The following is a 25,714-nucleotide window of genomic DNA, read 5'->3' on the forward strand; positions in this document are numbered from 1 at the left end:
TCGACCTCAACAAATTTACTTCAATTTGTTGACTATTCATTGAATGCAATGGACAATGGAAACCACGTAGAAGCTCTTTATACGGACTTTAGCAAGGCATTTGATCGCATAGACATACCAATGCTACTTTTCAAACTAAGAAAAATTGGAATCGAGCCAAGACTGCTGAAATGGCTTGAATCGTATTTAACTGACCGCCAACAAATAATAAAATTCAAAGGAAGCAAATCAAAACCAATTCAAGTCACTTCGGGTGTCCCTCAAGGCTCTCATTTGGGACCTCTTCTTTTTATTATGTATGTAAACGACATTTCCTTCATTTTCAATAAACTCAAAGTGTTAATTTATGCCGATGACATGAAGCTCTACCTGGAAATAAGAAATGAAGAAGACATCAATGTATTCCGCAGTGAAATAGAAAAATTCTACATATGGTGCAAAAAAAGTCTATTAGAACTGAATGTAAAAAAATGCAACCTAATATCATTTAGCAGAAAAAGAACAACACCACAAATTTCAATTTCATTAGGAAATCAAAATGTGGAAAAATCTGAAAGAGTAAGGGACTTAGGAGTAATCTTAGACTCTAAGCTTTCTTTCGTAGACCACTACAATACAATAATTCACAGGGCTAATAACATGCTAGGGTTCATAAAACGCTTCTGCTACAACTTTCATGACCCATACACAATTAAAACTCTATATATTGCATATGTAAGATCAATCATGGAATACTGCAGCATTGTATGGTCTCCTTTCTCAATGACACACGAAGAAAGATTAGAATCTGTACAAAAACAATTTCTACTATATGCTCTTCGTAAATTAGGTTGGACATCATTTCCACTTCCACCCTACAAAGCACGCTGCATGCTTATTGACATACAAACTTTGAAAGAGCGGCGTGAAATCGCAAGAGTTTCATTTGTAAATGATATCGTTCCGCAACGTATTGATTCTACAGAAATCTTATCAAAATTAAATTTCTACGCTCCTTCTAGGCAACTACGAAATCGTAACTTATTCTTGACAAATCATCATCGAACAAATTATGCCAAAAACGGGCCTCTAAATCAAATGATGGCCATTTACAATCAACATTGTCCCGGCAAAATCTAAAAACATACTTCAAATCTATTAGAAATCGCAACACATAAAATAAAACCAAATGAAATTAACATTACTTACACTACACTTTTTTTATTTCAATATTTTTTATAAATTTCATAATTTTAGTATTAAGAAATAAAACAAAAATATGTATATGTAAAATGTACTAGTCTACGTCGTTTGACGAAATAAATAAATAAGGGGTCGTCCGTTAAGTACGTCATGCAATTAATAAGAGAAAGACAGTTAAACATAGGAACCATAAAAAAAAATATTTTATTTTCCGTATCTTCTTCTCCTTATTTCTGGCGTTACGTTCCAACTAGGACAGAGCCTGCTTCTTAGCGAGGTGTTCTCATGAGCACTTTCACAGTTATTAACTGAGAGTTTTCTTTACCAATTGACCATTTTTGCATGTGTGTATCGTGTGGCAGGTACGAAGAAACTCTGCCCATTGAAATCGAGACAATTTCCTACACGAAAAGATCCTCGACCGGTGGGATTCGAACGCACGACCCTCAGCTGGGTCTTGATAAATAGCTGTTTTCGTATACAAAGTGTTATACAGAGAGAGGAGGAGGGGTTCAAAAACAACAATTTTTGCGTGGCGTACTTAATGGACGTCCCATAAACCATCAGCTCAGTTATCCAATTTACTGTTATACTACATGTTCATCGTAATCATCGATATCTCCCGTACCAGCATCGATATCTGCATCAAGTCCTGGCGGTTTATTCAAACCAGACGCTTCACCCGGCTTGAGTATTTTCACGCCTTTGTCTCCCATTCGCAGACAGTTCAATTCTCTGAAATTTAAACATTTAAATATTAATAAATTTAACATATACCAACATTGCAATAGCATACCTCGAAAACAGTTCATATCCTTCAAAGCTTCCGTTCATTTCCAAGCATACATGTACGTTTCTCCCAACAAAATATAGATCGTAAAACCTTGCGCAAACTTCCACATAGTCGAACCTTGGTGGATTCACACACACGGGTCGTGGATTCTTTCCGCTGACTCTGTTTCTATACAGAACACGATTGTTGACCAGCATTCGAAAATCGAAAGCAAATTCCTCCGGTATGTACGTAAGATTCATGCACCCACGTAGACTGAACACCCCTAAAACAACGATATGAATTTAAAAATGGCCTTTTGCACGAAATCGAAGCAATGTTATGTTTTTGATGATTGCTGAGACTCTCTAGACCATAATGTGCCGTTTTGTTTCAAATTCCAAGCATGATTCATAGTAGCAATTTCAAAGGTAAGGATTATTATTTTCATAACTTTTTAATGAAGAGAAAATTGAGTTTTCGTAATACGACTCATGTTCGAAATTTGAGACAAAATGGTAATTTGAATATTCGCACTAAACGCTATATATATATACATGTATATTAGACAATTTCACAAAAATCGAAATTTCTGGGATTTAACCAGTCACCCCCTAGTCCTAATTGCAATACTAAAACAAACTACCCAAGAAAGGTATTTTTTTTCTTCTCAACTATTAAGTTTGTGTGTTAAACCTTATAGTTTTCAAAAGTTAACCCATACACGATCGTGGGAAATCATTCGAAGGATATTGGCATTCGAATGATATGAAAGTTTCAGGACTTAGTTGTGTACCAGGTATTCAGCAAAGTGAGGACATTTCGAACTTGGGGTTGGAGGATATTATCGACTATTCGTATATTTTTGGGTACCACTACCATTAAAATGGTCTCACTAGATTGGGTCTGAGTTGGGTATTTTAAATGATAAAGTTCAACACCCAAATTTGACAGTTTAGAAGAAAAATTAAATTGACCTATTTGGAGCCGGTTCCACGGAGGACCCATAAATAACCGAAAAAATATCCAACGCCAAAGTTGGTGTCAGTGTCACGGTACTTTATTTACTGTTATTGTCATATAAACATAGTGATGTCGGACGGGTTTCCAAAGCAGAGCGACTTGAGACCCGTTATTATCCACCGTTAGGAACTTCCTTCTTATGCGTGGTATGCCCCTGAAACGTTAAGCGCTCTAGTAAAATTTCTCTTTTTCACCAAAGTAATTTCGACAGCTGATCTAGTATGAGCGAAATGTAAGCCTCCACCTGATTCCAAAGAGAAGAAGAAGACGAAGTTCGATGGTTCAAGAACGCCCTGCTGGAAGTATGGCGGAATGCATTATGTCAGTGACTGCACCTACACGAAACACGATTTTCGAGACTGCAAGCAAACCGGCCACAAAAAGGGGTATTGTATATTCGATGGCCGGTACGCTGATCATAAGTGCTGTGCAAAAGGATAGGACAAGAAACGGTCAAGGAATGACTGCACAGATTGTACACAACGATTCCTTGTGATCTACCATGGCTGTGCCGTGCTTGAGGTTGTGGAGACGTTGGCACTCCGTGATGAGTGGTTCCAGTGTGCATTCATCCGCCGCGTTGGCCTCAAGATGGGATAGTAGCCTCGTTCGGATGTCGGCGTCTTTCGACAATTGGAGCCCACAGGTGAAAATCAGGCTTTTGAACTGATCCGCCACGATCTTGCTGAGCTCGAAGTCTTCACAGCATTAGTTTGCCGTCCGTTAAGAAATCGACTACATCGTTCTTCGTAAGCTAGAAGCACTGGTACCGCTTGCTGAACAGGGAGATTCGGACGCTGAGTAGCTCTTTCATCTTCTTCACCGTTTCTTCGAACGAGTACTCACAAGAGTGCTTTGGGAGTACGAAGTAGACGTACGTCGTTTCGCTGAGGCTACTCAACAGCAACCGCATTTTTGCGCATCGTCCATCTTCGCTCTGCCCTAGAGGAAGAGGTCTTCGTACTTCCGGTAAAAAACGAGCCCGTTGTCTGGATCGTAGACGAATTCCCACATGTTGGATGCCAGAGATTCGATGATGAATTCCGGACTGCCCGTGGACCGATTGGAGACGTTTTCTTGGTTGCGTTCTATCATCTCCATCAACCGGGCGTTTTACCCCCAGCCGCTTGAGTCTACCGCATTATTTGCCGGTAGATTTCTTCAAATTTGTTGTCGCCAGATCCAGATACTTGATGTAAACTGCAGCTGTTCCTCCAAAACGTTGAGTTCTTGAAAAATTCTCGTCGTTAACATGTTGTACTTCTTCATAAATCTTTATTCTTTGATGGCTTGGTAAAAACTGAATATTTTTCACAGTTGTTAACTGTCCATAAAGGTATAACTGTCCCATATGGCATTGAGAAAATAACGTGCAGTTTACTCCATATGGGACCAGTTATACTTTTATGGATAGTTAATGCCTTATAGCTGGTGGTAGCCATCGATTGCTTTTTTGTGGCTAATAGCTTCCAACCCCTCAACTATATGACATAGAAATGATGTGTTTAAAACTTTCTCATTCACAGACTAGATGGAATTAATTGCATTTCAATATGTAATAACTTTACCTGTGCAACAACTGCATAGTCCATTTGAACACTGACATCCGTTTTTGAAATATCCAGAGACTGTTGCTAGCGGATTTGGACTAAGTAATTGTTTAGAAAGCGCATTGATGTCTTCGGAATCGCCTTTCGCTCTCGACAAACTGGTCTCTGTAGTAAATAAAATTGTTTTAGTATAAATAAAATTCATAGAGAGTTTAAAGCAGACCGCATGTATTGTTGTGTATAACGCACTTAAAATGATAAAATATCACGTTTAAATATGAATCAAGCAAGAAGATAGAAGCACATAGAAGTAAGCAAAACTCTATTGTGAAAAGATCAACACTATGGCGCATGATCTTAGCTTATTTACTGTGTGAACTGCAGACTAAACCGCATCGTAAGATTTATATCGAAAGAAGTTTTCTCGTTTGATACGATTATTAATTGGTACCTGCCCTGCCCATAACTGCATATTTGTAACATTCGACAAAAGTAGGCATTGAGTAAATGGGATACAAAGTTTGCATTTTACTGCAGTATGGGAGGAAACTAAAATTTCAAAAAATCATTAAGAATTCAAAAGAGCTTATTTGAGGCTGAAATTTTGTACAACTCATATCGCATATTGGGTGAATAGTCAGAAAATAATTCTGATAGAAATTTCGTTGCTACTACATTATGAGGCTCATGTATAATCTCAATGTGACTGTTATGCGGTTACAATTGCCAATGTGACAAAACAACTTGGTATTTTTTTCGAATTTTCTAGAACAATCTCACAGATTTCAGTAAGTTGATCGAAAGTATTTATCATTTGATGACTCTCCATGGTGTTAACTCCAATTTGCCAAAAATGTCGAATGTGACTGTTATGCAGTTATGGGCAGTGCCGTATTTCCTATAAACTTATCCTGGTATTGAATTACTTTTTACTGTAGGGATTTTCTGCCGTAGACAGATTCATCTCCAGAAAAATATCTATATCGGTCTAAATACTTATATTTGCATGCTACTACAATTTTAATTGTATAACTTAAAAATTTATTTGATGAATTAATGAAACTATTCATTTTGTAGATAAACAATGGGTTACATGCATAGCCTGATTCGCTACTTATCATATAGTAACGCACATGCGCTAGTGTCTATGCACGGAAAATCGCTAAATGTGTAATGACGAAATGCATAATGCAACTAATAATTTCTCAAATTTGGGTACTATTTTTTGAAAAAATATTTGGTACCAATTTTGCGTAAAGATGATGACTAACAAACTTACCAATTTTTTTTCGATTAAAGCTCCCATTCACAAGATATTTTAATTTCGATGTCTTTCCCCATACAAAATGAAATGAGAAAACTTCTGCTGATCAACTGTGGACAAAAACAAAGCAGGTAATCCATTGTAACTTAGTCAGGTGAAATTCTGAGAAGTTGATTTTTAATAATCTACGTGAATTTTTACGTACATATGACGTTTAGATTGTATTGAGTGATAGAAACGCATGGAAAGTCTCTTATAGACAATAGTTTTTACGGCCCATTTAGAAATTTCATAACGCTGAAGGGATTGGGGTGCTGTCCTCGTGATGTTACGGCTCATACAAAATTTGTAAAATATTCATACAAAAAGCGTTACGAAGGGGTGCGTGAGTGTCGAAAATACCCATTTTTGGCGTTATGAAATTTGTTGATTAACTCTAATCACCTGCCGAATGAGAAAATATGGAAAATATGGTATTTTCATAATATGTAAGGGTTGCCTGTGCCCTTTTGCGCCGGATACAGGGTAATTAAAAAAAAATATTTGGATTATTTGGATAATTTTATTATTTTAAAAGATAGCGTGACATTTTCAGCAAATTACGGGTTTTTTTTATGTGACAAATAGCTTTATAGTACCCGTACAATATTTGTCTCAAAATGCTGCCTTGAGGAACACCAACTCTTTATTTACACAGTTTTATGCGCTGTACATTAGGGTGCGGCTTATTTTATTCTATTCTATTCTAAGTGCTTGCACAGCCAATGTTGAAAAGCATCCTGGAAATACTGAACTTTCTTCCAGTATTTTCTTGTCAGCATTAATATTTGCAGCATATCAATGATTTGATACAAATATTAAAATGGCCAGGCCCACTGTGCAGAATTGGGGTTTGAAGGTAATTCAACAATTTCCGGCGATCAGATTATTCACGAATGAATAAAAAGATAAACAGAAAATTTTGAAATATTATGAGGGAAGAAACGGGCAGAGTGGATCTAGATAAGAGTGGCGTCAATGTCAAAATTGGAACAGCGGCGAACTGTCATTTCCATACAAATCCGCGTTCCAAACGAGCAGGAGACCTGTCAAAACTGGAACATGACGTCACTCTTGTTTACAGGCACTCTAGAAACGGGGACAACCGTACCAACCGTTCCATTTAGGGAGATATGCAAAATCGTTGGGAGTGGCGTTGCTAAGAAAGTTAATGCGCACTCCATTGTTGTTTGTCGTTTTCCTAGGATGGGACACAGGTATTTCTCCCGTATGTCCTGGCTCTAAAGCCTGGGCTTAAGCGCCCTTACTCGCTCTCTGAAACGAAAAGAAAAGTTACTCTAACCCCCCTCCCGTAAAACAGCAATTTATGTATTTAAATTGAATGTGAATCACAACGAACACACGCGAAAACGCCATAAATTCTCAAACTGGCATTTTGGACCACTTTCCCCTATTTGTTTTGATATGTAAATAAAACTTGAAATCTCGAAAACTTGTTCAAATAGTCTCAAGTCAAAAAAGTGAATAAACTTACTTTATTGATCCTACGTGTTTCGCAGGCGAAATTCCACATGTTCCGCTTCTCCCCAACTAGATTTTTCACTTTTAGAACGTTTAATTTCCCGATTTACAAAACGACGAAAGTAAGATTTTCAACTTTCGCAACCTAACCACTACACGCAAAAAAATTGTGCGGTAAAAACTACCATTTTAGGGGGTTAACTTAAGCGCTCGCACCGGCAATTTTCAGCAGACCAGAAATGCGCTTGATTTTACCATGTCTGTAGTTGGAATCAGATTGTTGTAAATTATTTCTTTCAAATGTACCAGTAATGCGGTGGGGTGTACCGTTAACATAGTAAATTGGTCTGAATTCCCATGGTAGTTTTAAGAATGGGCGTAGTCAGCTAAAATAGTTATTTTTACCACAGTATTTTTTCCCGTGTACTTTCGCCGCCCCGCTGTATAGAGAGACAAAAAGTGACTTAACCACGAATTAGAGTGTCCATCCCGGGACATCCCGGGACAAGAAATCCCGGGATTTGACAAATTTCGGGATTTCCCGTTTCCCGGGATTTTATTTCTGGCATCCCGGGAATCCCGGGATTCCCGGAATGTACGTAGAATTTGATGAAAACCACTAAATTTCAATGAAAAACAATGTCATTTTTCCTCACTATCAACCTTATTTGATAAAGTAGTAAAGCATAATGGGAAAGAAAATAAACGAACAATTATTTTCATGAAAAGATTAATTTACCAACTGGTCAGTGTTCAGACAGACCGGAATAATGATATTTTGGCCTTGTAAAGATATGCCAGGAACTCCGCCGATTCTGATTTTCCCGATGCTATTTTGATACATATGTTTTACCAAACAGATAAGTTCTATTATTAGCTTAGCTTAGCTTAGACTGACTACACATATCAATGGTTGCTATTCCGTGATTGACCGAAGTCAGTGAAAATGCACAAAGAATCAACTAGAAGTTTGGCTGGGATTGGCCATAATCTTCTTCAATGTGCATAATTCAGTGCCTCTATTTATACAGGGTCAATAACGGCGCCGGCCACGTCCTTGCAGTCAGGTGGGATTGGGGGAAGGAATGTTAGTGTGTAATCTTTGCTATTTGGAGACCGTGTTTGCCTCTGCATCTCCACAAAGGTTACTGGGAGGGATGTTTGTTAATGGGAAGGATCGTTGGGTCACAGGATTCACTTTGATAAGCGATTAGACCATGATAAATAATGATTTGTGAGATATATAAATGCTTATTTGTAAATATAAAATTTTCATTTGATAAGAACAATTTCTATGTAGTGGAAAATTATGCCGACACTTGAGGTGACGAACCATTCAAAGTTTGTTGAACAAATACCTAAATGTAACATTCCTACAGCTGTCAGGACGAAAGCATGTGTTATTATATTTTACTTATTTGAAAAGAAACAAAAAACTTGATTGGTTGGAACATCATAGAACACTCTTATTCTTATGCCGACACTTACAGTGGCGAACTATCCAAAGTTTGTTGAATAAAGTGAACTTTTCGCAAGTCTACACTTGTAGTGTCGAACCATTCAAAGTTTTTTTTTTTAATTACAAAAATAAAGTTAAAAAGGGGTGTTCTGAAAATAATAAAAAAAATGTGAAACATAAATAATTCATGAATCAGAGTTTGTGTCGACACTCACAGTGACGAACAATTCATAGTTTGTTGAAAATTCATATTTACGTCCCACAATTGTAACGATTAAATGTGCAGTCATACATATTTTATAGATTAGAAATAGTAGCATGAAACGAGCTCATCAATTGATCCTTTATCCTTCACTGTGCAGCCACAATCCACTCTCAGCCTCACTCGTTTGCTCGGCTATATAAAAGCACTCAGAAAAAAAAAAGCGCGCCCCGAAAAGGAAAAAGAAACTTGGCTTTCTTGACGCACTGCCCAGCAGCAAGCGTCAAGGTCGAAGGATCAAAAAGAACTAACCGATCACGCCACTTTTTTACTTACTAGACCGACGCGCGACATGTTTGATCCTGCCCTCGTCGCTGGCCCCCGTAGAAGCAAGCGTCAAGGTCGAAAGATCAGACAGAACTCCCAAACAGATAAGTTCTATTATTATAGCAAAAAATGCGAATATATTGTTATTCTTGACGCTTGGGGTACGTTTTCCTGAAATCATTTAAAAAAGCACTTGGTTCAGTCTGTCTGAACACCGACCAAGTAAGAAACACATATTTTTATTTGTCTAGTTGTAAAGTTTTAATGCTTTTTTTTTCCAACATTAGTCGTTTTTATAAGCCTATGCTGAGATAAAAATTGGAAGTACACAAGTACAAGTCAATAAAACTTTTCCAAATCTTTCCTAGAAAAATATAAAGATGACCAAATAACGATTCATTTTTGTGAATCACGATGCAAAAATCTGCAGTGGTACTAACATGCGTTTACTTTTCATTATGGGACAATTCGACTTGGTGTTTTTCCTAATTTTACTGAACAAAAAGTGATTTCTCGTTAGTGCAGTTGAAAGATCATTAGAAGATATAATGAAAACTTTAATGAAATATCAATTCAATTTTGACCAAAATGCAGATAAGACTGACTTGCGATTCACAGCAGTGAACTTCAGTCAATAATTTTCAGTAATTAACTTTAAGCATGATCTACAATACCTTCAATGATCTTTAATCGCTTCTTTTGTTTTAAAGTTTTTATGACTTTTCAAATGTTTGAAGCAAATTGCTTTAAAATTGTGACTTTTGTTTTGTTTTAACCATACTTCCATTCATATGTGCTATGACGAATTTGAAAAAATCCATAGAAAATCCGTAATTAGTCAAGCTAAGTTTAGATTATTGTTAGATTATTTCATCAGAAAAAGAAAGTCTTATCTGAAATATGGTTTGCTATAATTAACATATTATTTTGAAAAGTTACATTATCTGTTTATTTCATTGAAAAAATATTTTATTGTTGAATTTGTACTTCCAATTCAACCGAAATGCTAGTTTTATTGAAAATTTAATAAATCCCGGGATCCCGGGATTTCCCGGGACGAGCATAGATTTTTTTTCCCGAATCCCGGGACGAGCAAATTGGCCGGGAAATGGACACTCTACCACGAATCAAAACAAAACACTACTTGAGCCGATTTTCAACTGATAGAAAAACGTCGAAAGTAACTGTATGAAACGGCTTATCATTTTGTTATAATTATTCTTGTTGAAAATTATAGAAACTACCTAGTTTTTGAACGCGATCTGATTGTATGCAAAATTTAAGCGATGTACACGGCGAAAAAATGTTAAAAAGGTGATTCATTTCAAAACAGTTTTAGAAGACAGGTTGTGATTCTTCTCAATTAGTTTTCTCAAAACCGTATGAAAGTTACTTACGTCGATTTGAAAAAGTAATCGAGAAATAATAATAATAATAATCAGAACAATGTCACCAAGATGATCGAAGGCCACGGTGTTGCTGTCATCGCCATGTAACCCAAGCAACCAATAATTTACCCTAGTTCGGACAAAAGAGCATGTTTAGGCTTATTCAGCTCATCGAAGGATAATGGAATGCGTTCTATACAGCGTACTTTTTAAGTAATTATCCGAACTTAAGTTCACAAAACGTTTCTTTAAGCTGCTGTAAAAAATGTAATTCAGCTCAAAAAGAAACTCCAATTGGGATAACAAAAATGTAAAAATAAAACACTTTTTCTCTCTATCGGTGTGCTGTGTCACATTTTCGATCAGATGTTTTTTATGACTAGTCATTTGGAGAATTTTTAGCTACTATGATTGTTTGTTTTTCAATGTCTGCTGCAAGACTCGAACTCAAGTCGTCATCGTTGAATTTGTAGTACGTACCGCTGCTCCACATACGTGTTGTGCTGTTGCTTAAGAAATAACGCAATGTCTTGATTTCTTATGTATGTACTTCAATGTTCCCATTTCGAAACTTGTTGTGAACTTCAATTTCTCTTCGAAGTTCACATAAAACTTAATAGGCACTTTAAAGTTCAAACAAGTGCACTAGGAACTTCTCTTAAACTTGCGTGGTTTGACATTTCTCAGATTGTTTTGTTTTCGCAGGTGTCCTATTTTCATTGAAATAAGTGTCTAAAATATGGAAAATTCAATCTCATATAAAAGTGAAACAAATTGCTGAGTTCTTCAGAAATTATCAGCTTTCAGGCCGAAATCAATAGTGCCAATTAGGACGAGAACATTCGAGGCAATAGAATATATTACGCATATAAAGCTGTTGCACTCGACTCTGCTAGGAGCAGTGCTGTAATCCTCCCGCACAAATCAATTTATTGAAAGGAATGGAAATTTTCAGATGGAGGTAGGTGAACTTTATGATAAAGTGAAATCTTAGTTAAGCGATGAATATGTTCGACAGCTCGTGAAACAAAATACAGCGACATTATGGTACTCGTGCTAGGAAGTGTATCCGTTCAAGGAAGTCATCGTGCTAGGAAGTGCATTCATTCAAACAATACTTAGGGTCGATGTACCAATAGCCTCATAGCTAAGAACAAATATTCGTATAAAATCTAAAAATAAAGCCAGCGGCATTAATTTTATATCATCTGAAAGCTTTTTATCTAGACTTTGTGGAAAAAATATGAAACATACGAAAACTCATGTTTTTGTATTTATTATCGCTTGTGCCACTATAGTTCCTATAGTAGCACTAGCCTCATGGAGTACGCCAAATATAAATCAAAACCGTATGTTTACAAATCTTTTATATTTGGATGTGTGGATCAAATGCTTTCGATTGATGTAAAAAAGTTCTTAGTTTATCAAATAATTTGTTTAATAAAAAATAGTTTCTCTTAGTAGTGCTACTATAGGATTATTAGGTTAACTATAGGTGCAAGGGAGCTAAAATTTTAAGCAAAACTGTTTATTTCGATCATTTTTTGAACAAAATCGTACTGTGTATCAATGGTACTTATAGATAAATAGCTACTGATCTTCATTCCAAAAAATATTTTACTACGAAAACTAGCGAAACGGCCGTAAAAAGTCACTAGTGCGACTATAGGGGACTGTCTACTAAGGGAACACCGACCCTACTGCTTACAAAAGGTAACGATATTTTTTTAATCGTGATGATGTGAAACAGTGGAAATGTTGAGTGGTGAATTACGTTAATTTTTAGTCTGATTGATTCAATTATTTTTCCGGATCATAAATAATTCCCAAGTTTAAAAGAAGTTTACAATAGGTACGGTTTGAAATTAAGTGAACCGGTTGCTGAAAGTTCACAGCAAGTTCAATTCGATCCGTATCAAGTTGCTGTGAAATCTTATATCGAACTTTATTTCAATTTTCAAGTCGGAGAGAAGTTCGACTTGAGTACGGTTAGTACCTTCAATGAACTCTGTATTCAAGTTTTTGAACTTTCAAGTTGTTTTGAAAGAAAGTATGCAACTTTTTATGCACTTTAAAGTATTTAGCAAATACATACGGTTTTTTTTTGAGAATGAAGTTCTGTTTGAAATTGTATCGTCTTTTAATCAGCAGTAAAGTTCCATGGAACAACATTCGAACCTGATGTGAACTTCTGATTTCAATTCTCAAGTAAAATCCGAACTTATGGTTGCTTAGGAAGCTTTCATCTACTGCGCTTCCATCTCCTTTCGCTCATGCCAGAAAACGCTCACGATCGATCACACATCAGGTGCACATTTATTCCAAAAGCCAATTCACATTTTTTTGCACTAATGTAGCTTTTTAAATACTGATTTTTATGTTTATTTTACTACGCAAAGCTTTGTTTCGGAAAGAATTGTTTCAAAGCACAAGCTGAATTTCGGAAAATTTCATAACGCGGGACCGAGGTAAACGTAACAGAAAATTCAAAACGTCGTACATTAGGGTGCGGTTTATTTTTCAAAAGTTCTTAAGACCAAAAACTCGTGTGTTCTACTGAATTTAAATCACATTAATTGAGAAACCTCAAAATCTGAGCCAAAAATATTTCCATTTAGAGGTCGCGCAAGCGTCTTGAAGGTGAAGTAACCATAACTTTGTTGCTCAACTAGGGTTGTCATGTCTATTACGGCTTAACCAGCCGACGGTGTTTTGAAAAAACCTGAAGGTCGTAGACACAAAAGTCAATTTGGACAAATTGAGATGTAAGGTTGTGAAAAATAATAGAATCGTTCTGGTGGGCTTCGATCCCACGACTCCCAATACGCTAGACTGGGCGCGTTAACCAACTACGCCACAGAACGGGTAACGATTCTGCAGCGCAATCGGCCAACCTGAAACCAAAGTCCGTCACGACCCCATTTTCTCCTTCACAACCCTACACCTCCTTCGGCTCTCTGAGATGCCCAATTCGACTCTCCTAAGCGTGCCTACGAACAACAGTGAGAGATTTTATTTTTAGCGTCGCACTGTTGCCTTGTTTGTGCCACACTACTCATTAGCCAACGTTGGCTCAATGAGATGGTTAGTATGGGTCCGGCTTTCGACGTGGTCGTATCTCGTCATATCGACCCCTTTTGCGATAGAGAGATCGCCGCTCAATTTTACTCAACTAGGGTTGTCATGTCTATTACGGCTTAACCAGCCGACGGTGTTTTGAAAAAACCTGAAGGTCGTAGACACAAAAGTCAATTTGGACAAATTGAGATGTAAGGTTGTGAAAAATAATAGAATCGTTCTGGTGGGCTTCGATCCCATACTAACCATCTCATTGAGCCAACGTTGGCTAATGAGTAGTGTGGCACAAACAAGGCAACAGTGCGACGCTAAAAATAAAATCTCTCACTGTTGTTCGTAGGCACGCTTAGGAGAGTCGAATTGGGCATCTCAGAGAGCCGAAGGAGGTGTAGGGTTGTGAAGGAGAAAATGGGGTCGTGACGGACTTTGGTTTCAGGTTGGCCGATTGCGCTGCAGAATCGTTACCCGTTCTGTGGCGTAGTTGGTTAACGCGCCCAGTCTAGCGTATTGGGAGTCGTGGGATCGAAGCCCACCAGAACGATTCTATTATTTTTCACAACCTTACATCTCAATTTGTCCAAATTGACTTTTGTGTCTACGACCTTCAGGTTTTTTCATAACTTTGTTAGTTTTCAACCGATTTAAAAATTTAAAATTGCATCAATACCATCAAAGTTATTTTATTTTATTTTTATTTATCTACTTCACTTCACCATCTTCAACTTATAATGTTGTACAGACTAATTAGATTAAAAAATAAGCATCTCACATCTTATTACTAAATCGTACATCTTATCTTAATCATTCATCATTCATTAATTATTTCATTCAATCAAGTTTTCAACATAATCGTAACAATAACATCAAAATTTAACACAGAAACACTCACGAAACATATTCAAACATATCAGGATTCTACAATAATATTATTCCACAGTAAGATAGAACGTTTTTAAGGCTTCCAAGTGTTGCATTGTCGGTGTTTTTGAAATTCTCGAAATCGAATTCCGACCGGCCAAGTTGATGCAATCATGGCCAAATCTTTCCATTTCCATTTCAGAGTAACTTTGAATGAAATGTAATCGAGTAGCCTATAATCAGTTCGCTTAGAAACTAATTTCACTGTGCTCACGCAGTCTCCTACAGTCATCAAAATTATATTTATGAAAACTTTGTAGAACACCAAATTTGTCTAAAATCAAAACAAGTTTTTGTTAAAAGTAATTTATTCCAATTTTTTCCTCATTTTACTAAAAAATTCAACTTTGTTTCAGCATAGCTTCATGATTACTCAACCGATTCCGAATCTTTTTACATGCTTTTGAAGCTAATTCAATTGAAACAAAAATATGTTTGCACGTGTTAAAAATATATGTACTATCCAGCTCGTAATTAAGGCAAGATGCTTTATAAATTTTTATTCTATAGAAAAAAATGCAATTTCCGGCGAAAAAACCTCAATAATCCAAAGTAGTTTGATTTTTTATTACAAAAATCATTTTTTTTTGGGTAGTTTTTGTTGAATAACTAAGTCAAAATCATTTTTTAGAAAAATGTGTTAAATATTCGAAATCGATTGAATATTTATGAAGTTATGGTCAAACAAAAATGATGTTTTTAGTGAAATGAGTAAATATTTAAATAAAAAGTATTTTTAACTAAGACTAGTTTTGATTTTAGACAAATTTGATGTTCTACTAAGTTTTCATAAAATTAATTTTGATGATAATGGTGCTAAAAGTTTCAAAATTGGTTGAAAAATAACATAGTTTATTTACTTCACTGAAGGTCATTTTTTTAACATGAAAATTCACCTTAAAGACGCTTGCCTCTAAATGTTAATATTTTTGGCTCATATTTTGAGGTTTATGTTTTAATGTGATTTGAATTCTTAGAGCACAAACATTTTGGGTATTGAGAACTTTTGAAAAATAAGCCAAACCCTACTCCATATCTACACCCTACTCTACATCGAAAACGGTTCATATGATATTTTAATGTAATTTTCGGTGAGAAACCGTTTCTAAAATTTTACAGCACTGACAATAAAAATACAAGCCAACAGCTATATTTGCGGATGACACAGGACTCTCCGCCTAAGGACGAAACCTTCGTGTCATCTGTACTAGATTGCAAAAAAAGTTTGGATATTTTTTCTTCATACTTGCATAAATGGAAGATTTCTCCTAATGCTTCCAAAACTCAATTAATAATATTCCCACATCAACCAAAAGCTCATTATTTGGAACTTTCAAGTAGACATATTGTCTCGATTCCAATAAATTTACACTGAGAACAGCGTTGCGGTTGAAAATACTATATTAGAGGGTTAAATTAAATACACAACGCCACTTGATTTGTGCAGACTAAATTCGCATTTATTTCGAATAATTTGTGCATTCAATTTTACCATGGCACCATTTGTATAGAAAAAAATACTATATCATGGTTAAAAACTTGCAGCAGACCAGAATCGAACCAAGGTTCTGTCGATTGTCAAGCACGAACGCTTACCGCACGGCTATCGATACGGTTGAATTGAGAGAGAACAAAACGCAAATAAAAAGCATTCATGACAGTTCAAACGTGGTTGAAATAGTAAATTTAAAAGCTCGTTCATGGTTCTCATTACTTCAACGCTTGTTTCAGTGTATGAAGTTAAGTATCTTTGGCTCTTGTTAGATTAAAAAAATACTTTCAAAAATCACATTGAGGGCATTCAAGCCAAATGTAACAAATATAGAAATAAAATGTCTTTATCCACTCATCAAGCATAAGCATAAGCATTGATGACTGTACAACTCGTAGTTGGTACTCCGTGGTTGACCAGAATAAGCGAAGTTGTACAAGGAACCAAGAGAAGTAGCTTTCCACCTTCAATGTACACTTTCGAGAACTCCAAACATTAAAAAGTCAATAACGGCGCCGGTCACGTCCTTACGGTCATCTGGAAGGGAAGGAATGTTAGTGTGACATCCATTGCTACTAGAGACCGAGATCACCTCTGCATCTCCATGGTTGTCATGGGAAGGAGTTTTGTTAGTGGGGAGGGATCATAGCTGCATGGTCACGGTTCACCTTGGTAAGTGATGTGAAGTTATTTTTATAATGATAAAAATCGGGTAAAAGGAAAGGTATGGGGTTTCCAATGTTTATGTACAAGAGTGTATGTCGACACTTACAGTGACGAACTGTTCATATTTTTTTAATCAAATCATTCAAGTAATATTCCTACCGTTGCAATGAAAAAATGAATCTGTTTCATAATATAATAATATACACCCCTATTCTTGTTTACGTACGAATCACGAATAGGATTCGATCGAACGTTGGACTTGTTTACAGCGGAGGGTGATATTGTACATTTCAAATAAAAGCCTGAAACGAGCCCACCAAATTGATCATCCATCCTTGATTGAGCAGCTGTAGCTACTTTAATTAGCATGCCCATTTCACAGCAGCAAAATAGCATACCGGCAATACACGCGAAAACCTGAACTCGTTTGTACTCAGAACGCGTGCAAAACGAGAAAAAAACTCCGGCGACGCAACGACGCAAAAATAAGCGATTTTTCGGGTGAAAATGGAACGAATCCTAAACTCAAACCCCCAAAAGCACAAATCTAGAGAACCAGACAGCGGTTCAACCTGAAAACCTGATCGATTGGTCACCACCAGCGAGTAGCTATTCTATCAAGCCCTCACTCCGATCCGCTGTCCGGCTCTCCGGACTCGCGCTCCTGAAAATTTGAGGTTCGCCTTCGATGCTTTACAGCTGCTGCTTGGGCTTTAACAAAGCAGAACGCGTGCAAAATAAACCATTTTAATTCCGCTATACACTTTTTTCAAAAACTGCACCAGCCGAATCTAATATTTTGCGGAGATGATGAAAACGTCATAAACCGGATAAACCGGATCGAATAATCATCGCATCCCAGAACGCACTGCCCTAGGTACTAGGGAAACCCTTGAGCCACTCGACCCAGTCGTGCATGCTGGATCCTGCCGCCAAAGTCGTTCTGGACCTGTGGTCGATGATGGTGACAGGGTTTCCCAAACCCCATTCTCAGGCAAGTATCCATACTGTGATCCCCTGATTTGCGCTGATTCTTTCTCCGTCTATTCCAACTCGCTTCGTCAGCACTACGTTGTCGATAATATATCTTCGAACGAATCCGATAATAATTCAACATCACTGAACTTCGATGGACCTGCCGAACCAGAACGCACTGCCTGCAGCATTATGGAAGCCCCTGATCTCCTCAACCCAGTCGTGCTCGCAGGTTCCTGTCGTCGGAGCCGTTCTGGTCCTGTGGTTGAGGGTAGTGATGGGGTCTTCCACCTTCTAAAAACAGGCAAGTATGCATGTTCAAACAGCGATTCCTTGCCTGATGTTTTTCCGTGTTTCAGTGCTAACCAACGAGCAACGAGATATTTGGATAGTACTGCCTCATCCCGGGATTCATATGGACTTCGTTTGTATTACCAAAATACGCGTGGACTAAAAACGAAAATCGACGATGTCTTCGTAGCTGTGTTGGATCTCAACTACGATGTTTATGTGCTGACGGAAACGTGGTTGGACGATAGCGTATATTCTAGTCAACTATTCGATAGTCGTCATTTCAGTGTTTTTAGAGTCGATCGTTCTCGGGCAAACAGTATTAGAACACGTGGTGGAGGTGTGTTAATCGCTGTTTCGAACAAATTTGGTTCTTCGATGATTCAAGCTGCCTCAAGTACAACGGTGGAAACCTTGTGGGCTAAGATAACAACGAACTTCGGCGCTGTTTTCGTAGGAGTGTCATATGTACCTCCTGAAAAGGCTGTAGATTGTGATTGCATACAACTTCACATAGACGCTGTCACCGAAATTAATCGCGTGATGAATATCAATGATGGAGTCATTTTGTTCGGTGATTTTAATCAACCACGCATTGTTTGGACCCCTGCAAACAACGAATACGCTTTTGCGGACCCATTCCTCTCATCTTTAACGCCCGCTAGTCGTGTACTACTTGATGGCTTGGCTTTTAATGGATTGAAGCAGCGTAATCTAATACGAAACCATATGAATAGAACGCTTGATCTGGTATATTCAAATGAACGAGTTGTAGTTCAGTCGATGAGTCGCTAGAGTCAATCGTTAACGTTGATGTTTTCCATCCAGTATTGGACGTGGCAATAAAAGCTCCGGAATGCATTACTTTTGCAGAAGACCCGGTCGATGTCAACCGCGATTTCAGTAGAGTTGATTACGATGCACTCAACAATGCGCTATCACAAGTTGATTGGTCTGTTGTGTCACAAAGTCGTAACGTTGACGAAGCTGTTTCAAATTTCAATAGGACACTCCTCGATTGCTTTTCGAATTGTGTTCCGTTATCTAGACCAGCGAATAAGCCACCTTGGTCAAATCCACGGCTGCGTCAACTTCGGAGGATTCGCTCTAACACGCTTCGAAGATTATCTGCCACGAAAAATGAATTCAACAAACGAAATTTTGTCCAATCGAGTCGTCGTTATAGATGCTATAACCGGTTTTTGTATAGTAAACATGTGAAACGCATTCAGGAGAATTTACGGAAACACCCAAAACAATTTTGGAATTTCGTCAATTCTAAACGCAAAGAGATTGGCCTGCCATGCACAATGCATCTTGGTGAGATAACTGCCAATGATGCCGAATCCAAATGTGATTTGTTTGCTACACGTTTCAAAAGCGTTTTTGAAACTGCAATTCCCACTCCGCGAGATGTCGATGCAGCTACCGCAATCCTTCCTACCAACGTGTTTGACTTCGATATTTTTGAAATAAACCAGATAATGGTGAAAAACGCTCTGAAGAAACTTAAACCGTCAACGTTACCTGGTCCAGATGGGATTCCCGCCTGCGTTTTGAAGAAATGCGGTGAACTTTTAGTTGTACCACTGCAAGCTATTTTTAATTTGTCACTGCGAAATCAACAATTTCCTAGTGCATGGAAGAAATCGTTCATGAAACCTGTTTTCAAAAAAGGAAGTAAAACTGATGTTCAAAACTATCGGGGTATAACAACGCTTCCAGCCGGGTCTAAATGCTTTGAAATTGTTGTTCATAATGTCTTGATCGAGGCGTGCAAACATTATATTTCAACAGCACAACATGGATTCTATCCTCAGCGCTCAGTGCAAACTAACTTGTGTGAATATACATCGTTCTGCATTAACAAAATGGACGGAGGCGCTCAGGTCGATAGTATATACACCGATATAAAAGCTGCGTTTGATACGGTAAATCATGACATTTTGGTGGCCAAGCTGAGCAAACTAGGAGCATCGATGAGAATCTGTGAATGGTTGCAATCGTATTTAACTGGCCGTCAACTGATTGTGAAGATTGGATCTGCTGTCGCAACACCTTTCTCTCCAGAATGTGGTGTACCGCAAGGGAGCAACTTAGGACCTCTGCTGTTTGTGTTGTTTTTCAACGATGCGTCGCTTCCGCTGACGAATTGCTGTGTTTTATTTTACGCTGACGATTTGAAAATCTTTCTTGTCATTCGTCGTATTGAGGATTGTCGACAACTACAAGAGCAACTGGATTTGTTTTGCGAATGGTGCGCAGTCAATTTTCTAATGGTTAGTGCTTCGAAGTGTTCAGTAATCTCCTTCAGCCGATCAAAGAACCCTATTCGACACAACTACTCGATCAACAGTGAACCGTTAAATCGAGTGGAACAAGTCAAGGATTTAGGGATAATTCTTGATAGCCGCCTGACATTCAAAATGCACTTCTCGGCGATAATCGATCGTGCCAACCGCCAGCTTGGATTCATTTTCAAGATTGCCAACGAGTTTGATGACCCACTGTGTCTGCGATCCTTATATTGTTCATTGGTTCGATCCATACTCGAGTTTGGTTCTGTTGTATGGGCACCTTACGAAGCAAACTGGATATCTCGAATAGAAGCTGTACAGCGTAAATTCGTCAGGTGTGCGTTGCGCGACTTACCTTGGTCGGATCCTTTGCATCTACCGCCGTATGAACACCGCTGTGCTTTACTGGGTATCGAACCTTTGGAAAAGAGACGACGAATCGGCCAAGCTGTTTTTGGCGCCAAAATTCTCTGCGCTGAGGTTGACAGCCCAGAATTGCTTGGACAAATGAACCTTTACGCTCCACACCGCCCATTAAGATCCCGACAAGTTTTGCGACAATCTCCAAGACGGACGCTCTACGGAAGCAACTGTCCGATTAATAGTATAAGCCGACGACTGCAAGAGAATTTTAATTTGTTTGATTTTAATAGTTCTGTATTGTCGTTTAGAAATCGTATGCGTAATCGTCCTTAGTATATAGTTACCGATTCTGTCTTGTCAAAGCTCCATTATTGTAGTAATTATTAATTTATTCATTAAGACCACTAGTTGTCAGATGAAGTAAAAATACAAATACAAATACAAATACAAATACAAATCCACTCATTAACAGAAAATCAAAACATTGTCTTAAGAACAAGCTTTTGATCTCCGAACAAATTTTCAGGCCAGCCATGTTGTATGCTGTACCAATATGGACTAGCTGTTGTAATACCAGGAAGAAAGCTCTGCAGAGGATTAAAAAAAAAATTAAGAAGGACTCTAAAGCTTCCAGGGAAATATAGTACTTATTAGTTACATATCCAATGTTTAAACATTGGAACAAATGTCAAATAAAATAAATAATAATTTTAGACCAACATCGAGATAGGGAGAGATCGACATTACACAAATGTTTGATAAATAGGTAGGGTGAGTGTACCAGTTATGGACATAGTGGTTCCATATTTCGCCATACGTCATTATTTTTATGTCTTCAAATTTTGAAAATTTTTGTGTATTGTAGTAGTTAGATTGAAGATAAATCTTGATGTTCAAGCATTCAAAAAGATTTAAAATGTGAAAGTTATCAAAATGTCACGTATGGCCAAATAAGGAACCACTATGGCCATAACTGGTACACTTTCCCTAATAGGAAAAAATAAAACGATTTCAAGGTCGAGTAAATTGAAGGCGTTTTTTTCTCTATCTAGTAAGCAGGTGAAACAAACTCACCTGTAGAAATTCTCAACTGCTACGGCAAATGAAATACAATATGTTGTTAACAAAGTGTTTATCAAATCTTAACTTAGTTTTACCAAATTAGGCTAGTAAAGAATAAAAAAAGATTGAAGATCACTCCGTTACCAGGAAAATTAAAAACAAACAGACGTAATTTGGTCGAAGCCATATCTAGAAAGACAAAAATGTTTGCGCCTAAACCGTCAGTCTTAGATATATGGTGTCTTCGGGAAAGTTTCTGAAAAACATCAAAAAAATTTTCAGTGATGTGGAATTAGAATGGGCTTCATTGTTTACGAGATCAGAATATAAACGACGCATTTAGGCTATACAATGTTCAACAATGTTTTAAAACGACCGATTTGGAGCAACTTTGCCGAAGAACCCAAATTTATATATCTTATTGTTCACAAGTTATGATATTGTTAAACAAACAAGTTAGGGTGGTCCTGAAAAATCAGTTTTTTCCTGATAACTTTTTATACAATGATTTCTTGCAAAAACTTTTGTTCCGAGCACTTTTAGAACTGCTTCAGCAAATAGTTTTCCTACTCCCAACTCCTTGAATTCAGCTTACTGTGATTGATCAAATAAAATCTCTTGTCTTTGAAAATGCCTCTTCTTATGGAATTTTTAAACGAGACACGGGCTTTTTGGATTATCGAAATGGCGGTAAAATAAGTATCCAACAGAGATTTTGCATTGAAAACTACCAAAATCTAAGCTGTTGAATTATTGTTGACTCATTTTGCTGAGGCCGGTGAAAAAATAAATAAATGTGTACGCTAATTAGGCCGGAACAAATTTGAAATTTTACTTTTGTCTCCCCCCCCCTTCAAAATTTTCAAAAAGTCAGAAGGGGAAAATAAATAAAATATCTTATTTTCAGTGTAGATTTTCATTATTCTTCGTGTTATTTAGCACGCTTTGTAATTCGTTTTAACTGTATTATATGAGATAACATGTGTTATTGGATTACAAGTCCTCAATCTGTCTGTTTTTTTTACTGTAACATAGATTTCTTATGATTTACATGAATTATTCTTCTTCTTGACATTATACGTCCCCACTGGGACAGAGGCTGCTTCTCAGCTTAGTGTCCTTATGAACACTTTCACAGTTATTAACTGAGAGCTTTCTTTTCCAAAGTTGCCATTTCGCATTCGTATATCATGTGGCAGGTACGATGACGCTTTATGCCCAGGGAAGTCAAGGAAATTTCCATATCTTTCTTACAATCCTTACCATAAACATAGAGTTCGGTGAAATTTTCAACTTTCTAGGTGGTGATTTGAAGGTGGCCCAAAGACGATGTTGGTTTATATGGAAATAACTATAGAGAAATGCTGAAAAATGTTCTAAGCAAGTTAGTACTGGAATGTAAGTACAAATTTATCATCCCATAATAAAAACTCATTCCTCAAACCATAATAAAGAAGTTTGTTGAAGAGAGCAATTCAATCCGACCGATAGGAGAAAAGACATTCATGAGTTTGTTAGCTATTATTTAGCTTCACAGCCCTACAAACGTCTACAAAAATCCCAAACAAAATTTGCTCAAAACGCATTTGTTTCTTCAGCAACTTCCTTCATTAAGACTTGTAGAATAAGTTTTTCCTATGGGATGATATGTTTGTACTTACAGTACTAACGTAATTAAAACATTTTTCAGAATTTCTGCATCTTAATTTTCATATAAACCTACATCGTCTTTGAGCCACCTTTAAACCACCACCTAGAAAGCTGAAAATTTCACAGAACACTATTTTTATGGTGAAGATTATACGGAAGATATGAGAGATTGGATTTCCAAACATTTTTAAAATTTGAATCGCCCTAATGTTACATACATGTTGGACCAAATTGATACAATCTAAATATGTTTTCTAGTTGCATATAAGTGCAACATTTTCGCAGTCTTCTTGAAGTTGTCAATAGCTAGAGTACAATTTGAAAGCCGTTTTATGAAAAATGTTATGCCATCGATGTTACGAACAATTAAAAAAAGTCGTGTTTATTATTCAAACATTTTGATTTGACGGATGTATGTGGCAAAACATGGTTTTTCACCATATAAGAATAAAAATGATGAATTTCCCTGAATTTCCATATTATTATTTTTTGTCCCCCCCCTCGACACATTTTGATGGAAGGTGACAAAAGAAGATTTTAAGATTTGTTCCGGCCTTATATGTGCAGGATTTATATTTCTTTAACGCTTCTACGGCAGTTATTACTCAATCGTCCATCATGGTGTCTTAGTAGTAATTTATCAGTTTATTAAATGCTTCCTATGCTGTCCACAGGTTCATGAATGTACGAGATCTACATAATTATCACCGAACCGGCACTTTCCAACAGGAATACAAGTTTGTTAAACCCTATGCAGTTCACAGTTTATTACGGTTTCCAACGTGTATGTACATAGATGACACATTTATAGTTGACCTACGTTTCACTTTCACCCTCGCATTACTTAATATTTCATTATATTCATAATCCATCAGTCGGCACTTTCACATTCCGTTACGGAAGATGACACAAGAATAACACACTTTGAGCATACTCACGAATAAAATTGCGCAACTCCTCAGCTGATTTAGGTTCCCATATTTCTGCAGGTAGGTCGACGGCTCGAATATAAGGGATAATAAGCAGCACTGTTGCAAGAGATGCCACTGATAACAGGAAATAAGCCTTCTCCATCACGCATTGGATAACACACTTCAATGAATGCAAATAAATGTGTCGTCTTCAGCGGCCGAAAGCAAAATGATGGTAACGGTCAACCTCGCTCGTATGTCCGCACCGATGCAAAGCTGGTTTAGCCTTACGCTAAAACGAGTTCGAAATATAACTGCACACCATGGCCATGGTATGCAATTCCTAAGGACTCTGTTGGTCAGCATTTTCTATGTTTAAATCCGGCAATATTTTCTTGAGAGATATGATGAATGTTGATAGATATGCGCAAAAGTCTGACCTGACCGTAAGATTGTTTTAAGCTTATACCTTAAGCCTAGATTAAAAAAAATAGATTTGAAAAATAATGGAAGTTTCTATTGAATAAGTCAGGGAAAGCCCATTGGCGTACGAACAGGGAGGGGCGCAGGGGGGTCAGCTCTCTTCTCCCAGAATCATTCAGTCCCCCCACCCCCCAGAGATTATGGATATTTTATATATATAAAAAAAGCAATAATCAATTGGCGAATATACACGATTTCAAACTACTGTGAAGAGGGAAGGCACGTTATTTTCGCGAAATTCAAGTCAACTACAGAATCTCATCAAGTTGCCTATGTTGGGTAGGTACATGGTTTTTTGCAATTTCTCATTAGGCTGTTTTTCATCACGCCAATCTGTCATGAAACTGTTTACTCTCCTGCACTGAAGGACTAAAGTATGCAGTGCGGGAATAGTCATTACGCAACAGAAACCAGTGCTGTATGTATTCATTACGCAACTGTTTTGAGTTGCGTAATGAATCATAACACAACAATTTTTCAGAAATCGTAAAATAATGGTGAATGCATTCCTATATAATTTCTGATACCCTCAAGTGGTCTTCTACGAAATTGCAAAAAAATGTTGTCAAGTACATTTGACATTACATGATTCGATTTTTACAGCACTCGGCGTAATTATTCTACTCGGCAAGCCTCGTAGGATAAATTTACGACTCATGCTGTAAAAATCATCATTCTGCAACTTGTTCCGTAAACTACTATTTCGCAATTTCGTAGAAGACCATTTGAGGGTATCAAAAATCATTTTGGGATGCATTCATCATTATTATCTGGAAATTATAGTGTAATGATTCATTACGAAACTCAAAACAGTTGCGTAATGAGAAGGCGTTGCGTACT

The 25,714-nt window shown here is 37.2% G+C and overlaps 1 protein-coding gene across 1 annotated transcript; it reads right to left on the reverse strand.

Annotated features, from left to right (window-relative positions):
* Nucleotides 1-1,611: 1,611 nt before the first annotated feature.
* Nucleotides 1,612-24,830, reverse strand: LOC110676455. The gene is made up of 4 exons (XM_021844392.1): nt 24,419-24,830; nt 4,546-4,692; nt 1,979-2,240; nt 1,612-1,917 (listed from the first exon to the last, which is right to left on the reverse strand). The coding sequence occupies exons 1-4, from the start codon at nt 24,552-24,554 to the stop codon at nt 1,770-1,772; spliced, it is 693 nt and encodes a 230-aa protein (XP_021700084.1). The 5' UTR covers nt 24,555-24,830; the 3' UTR covers nt 1,612-1,769.
* Between the last annotated feature and the right edge of the window lie 884 nt (nt 24,831-25,714).

The sequence above is a fragment of the Aedes aegypti genome, chromosome 2, assembly GCF_002204515.2.
Source record: "Aedes aegypti strain LVP_AGWG chromosome 2, AaegL5.0 Primary Assembly, whole genome shotgun sequence".
Lineage (NCBI taxonomy): Eukaryota > Metazoa > Arthropoda > Insecta > Diptera > Culicidae > Aedes > Aedes aegypti.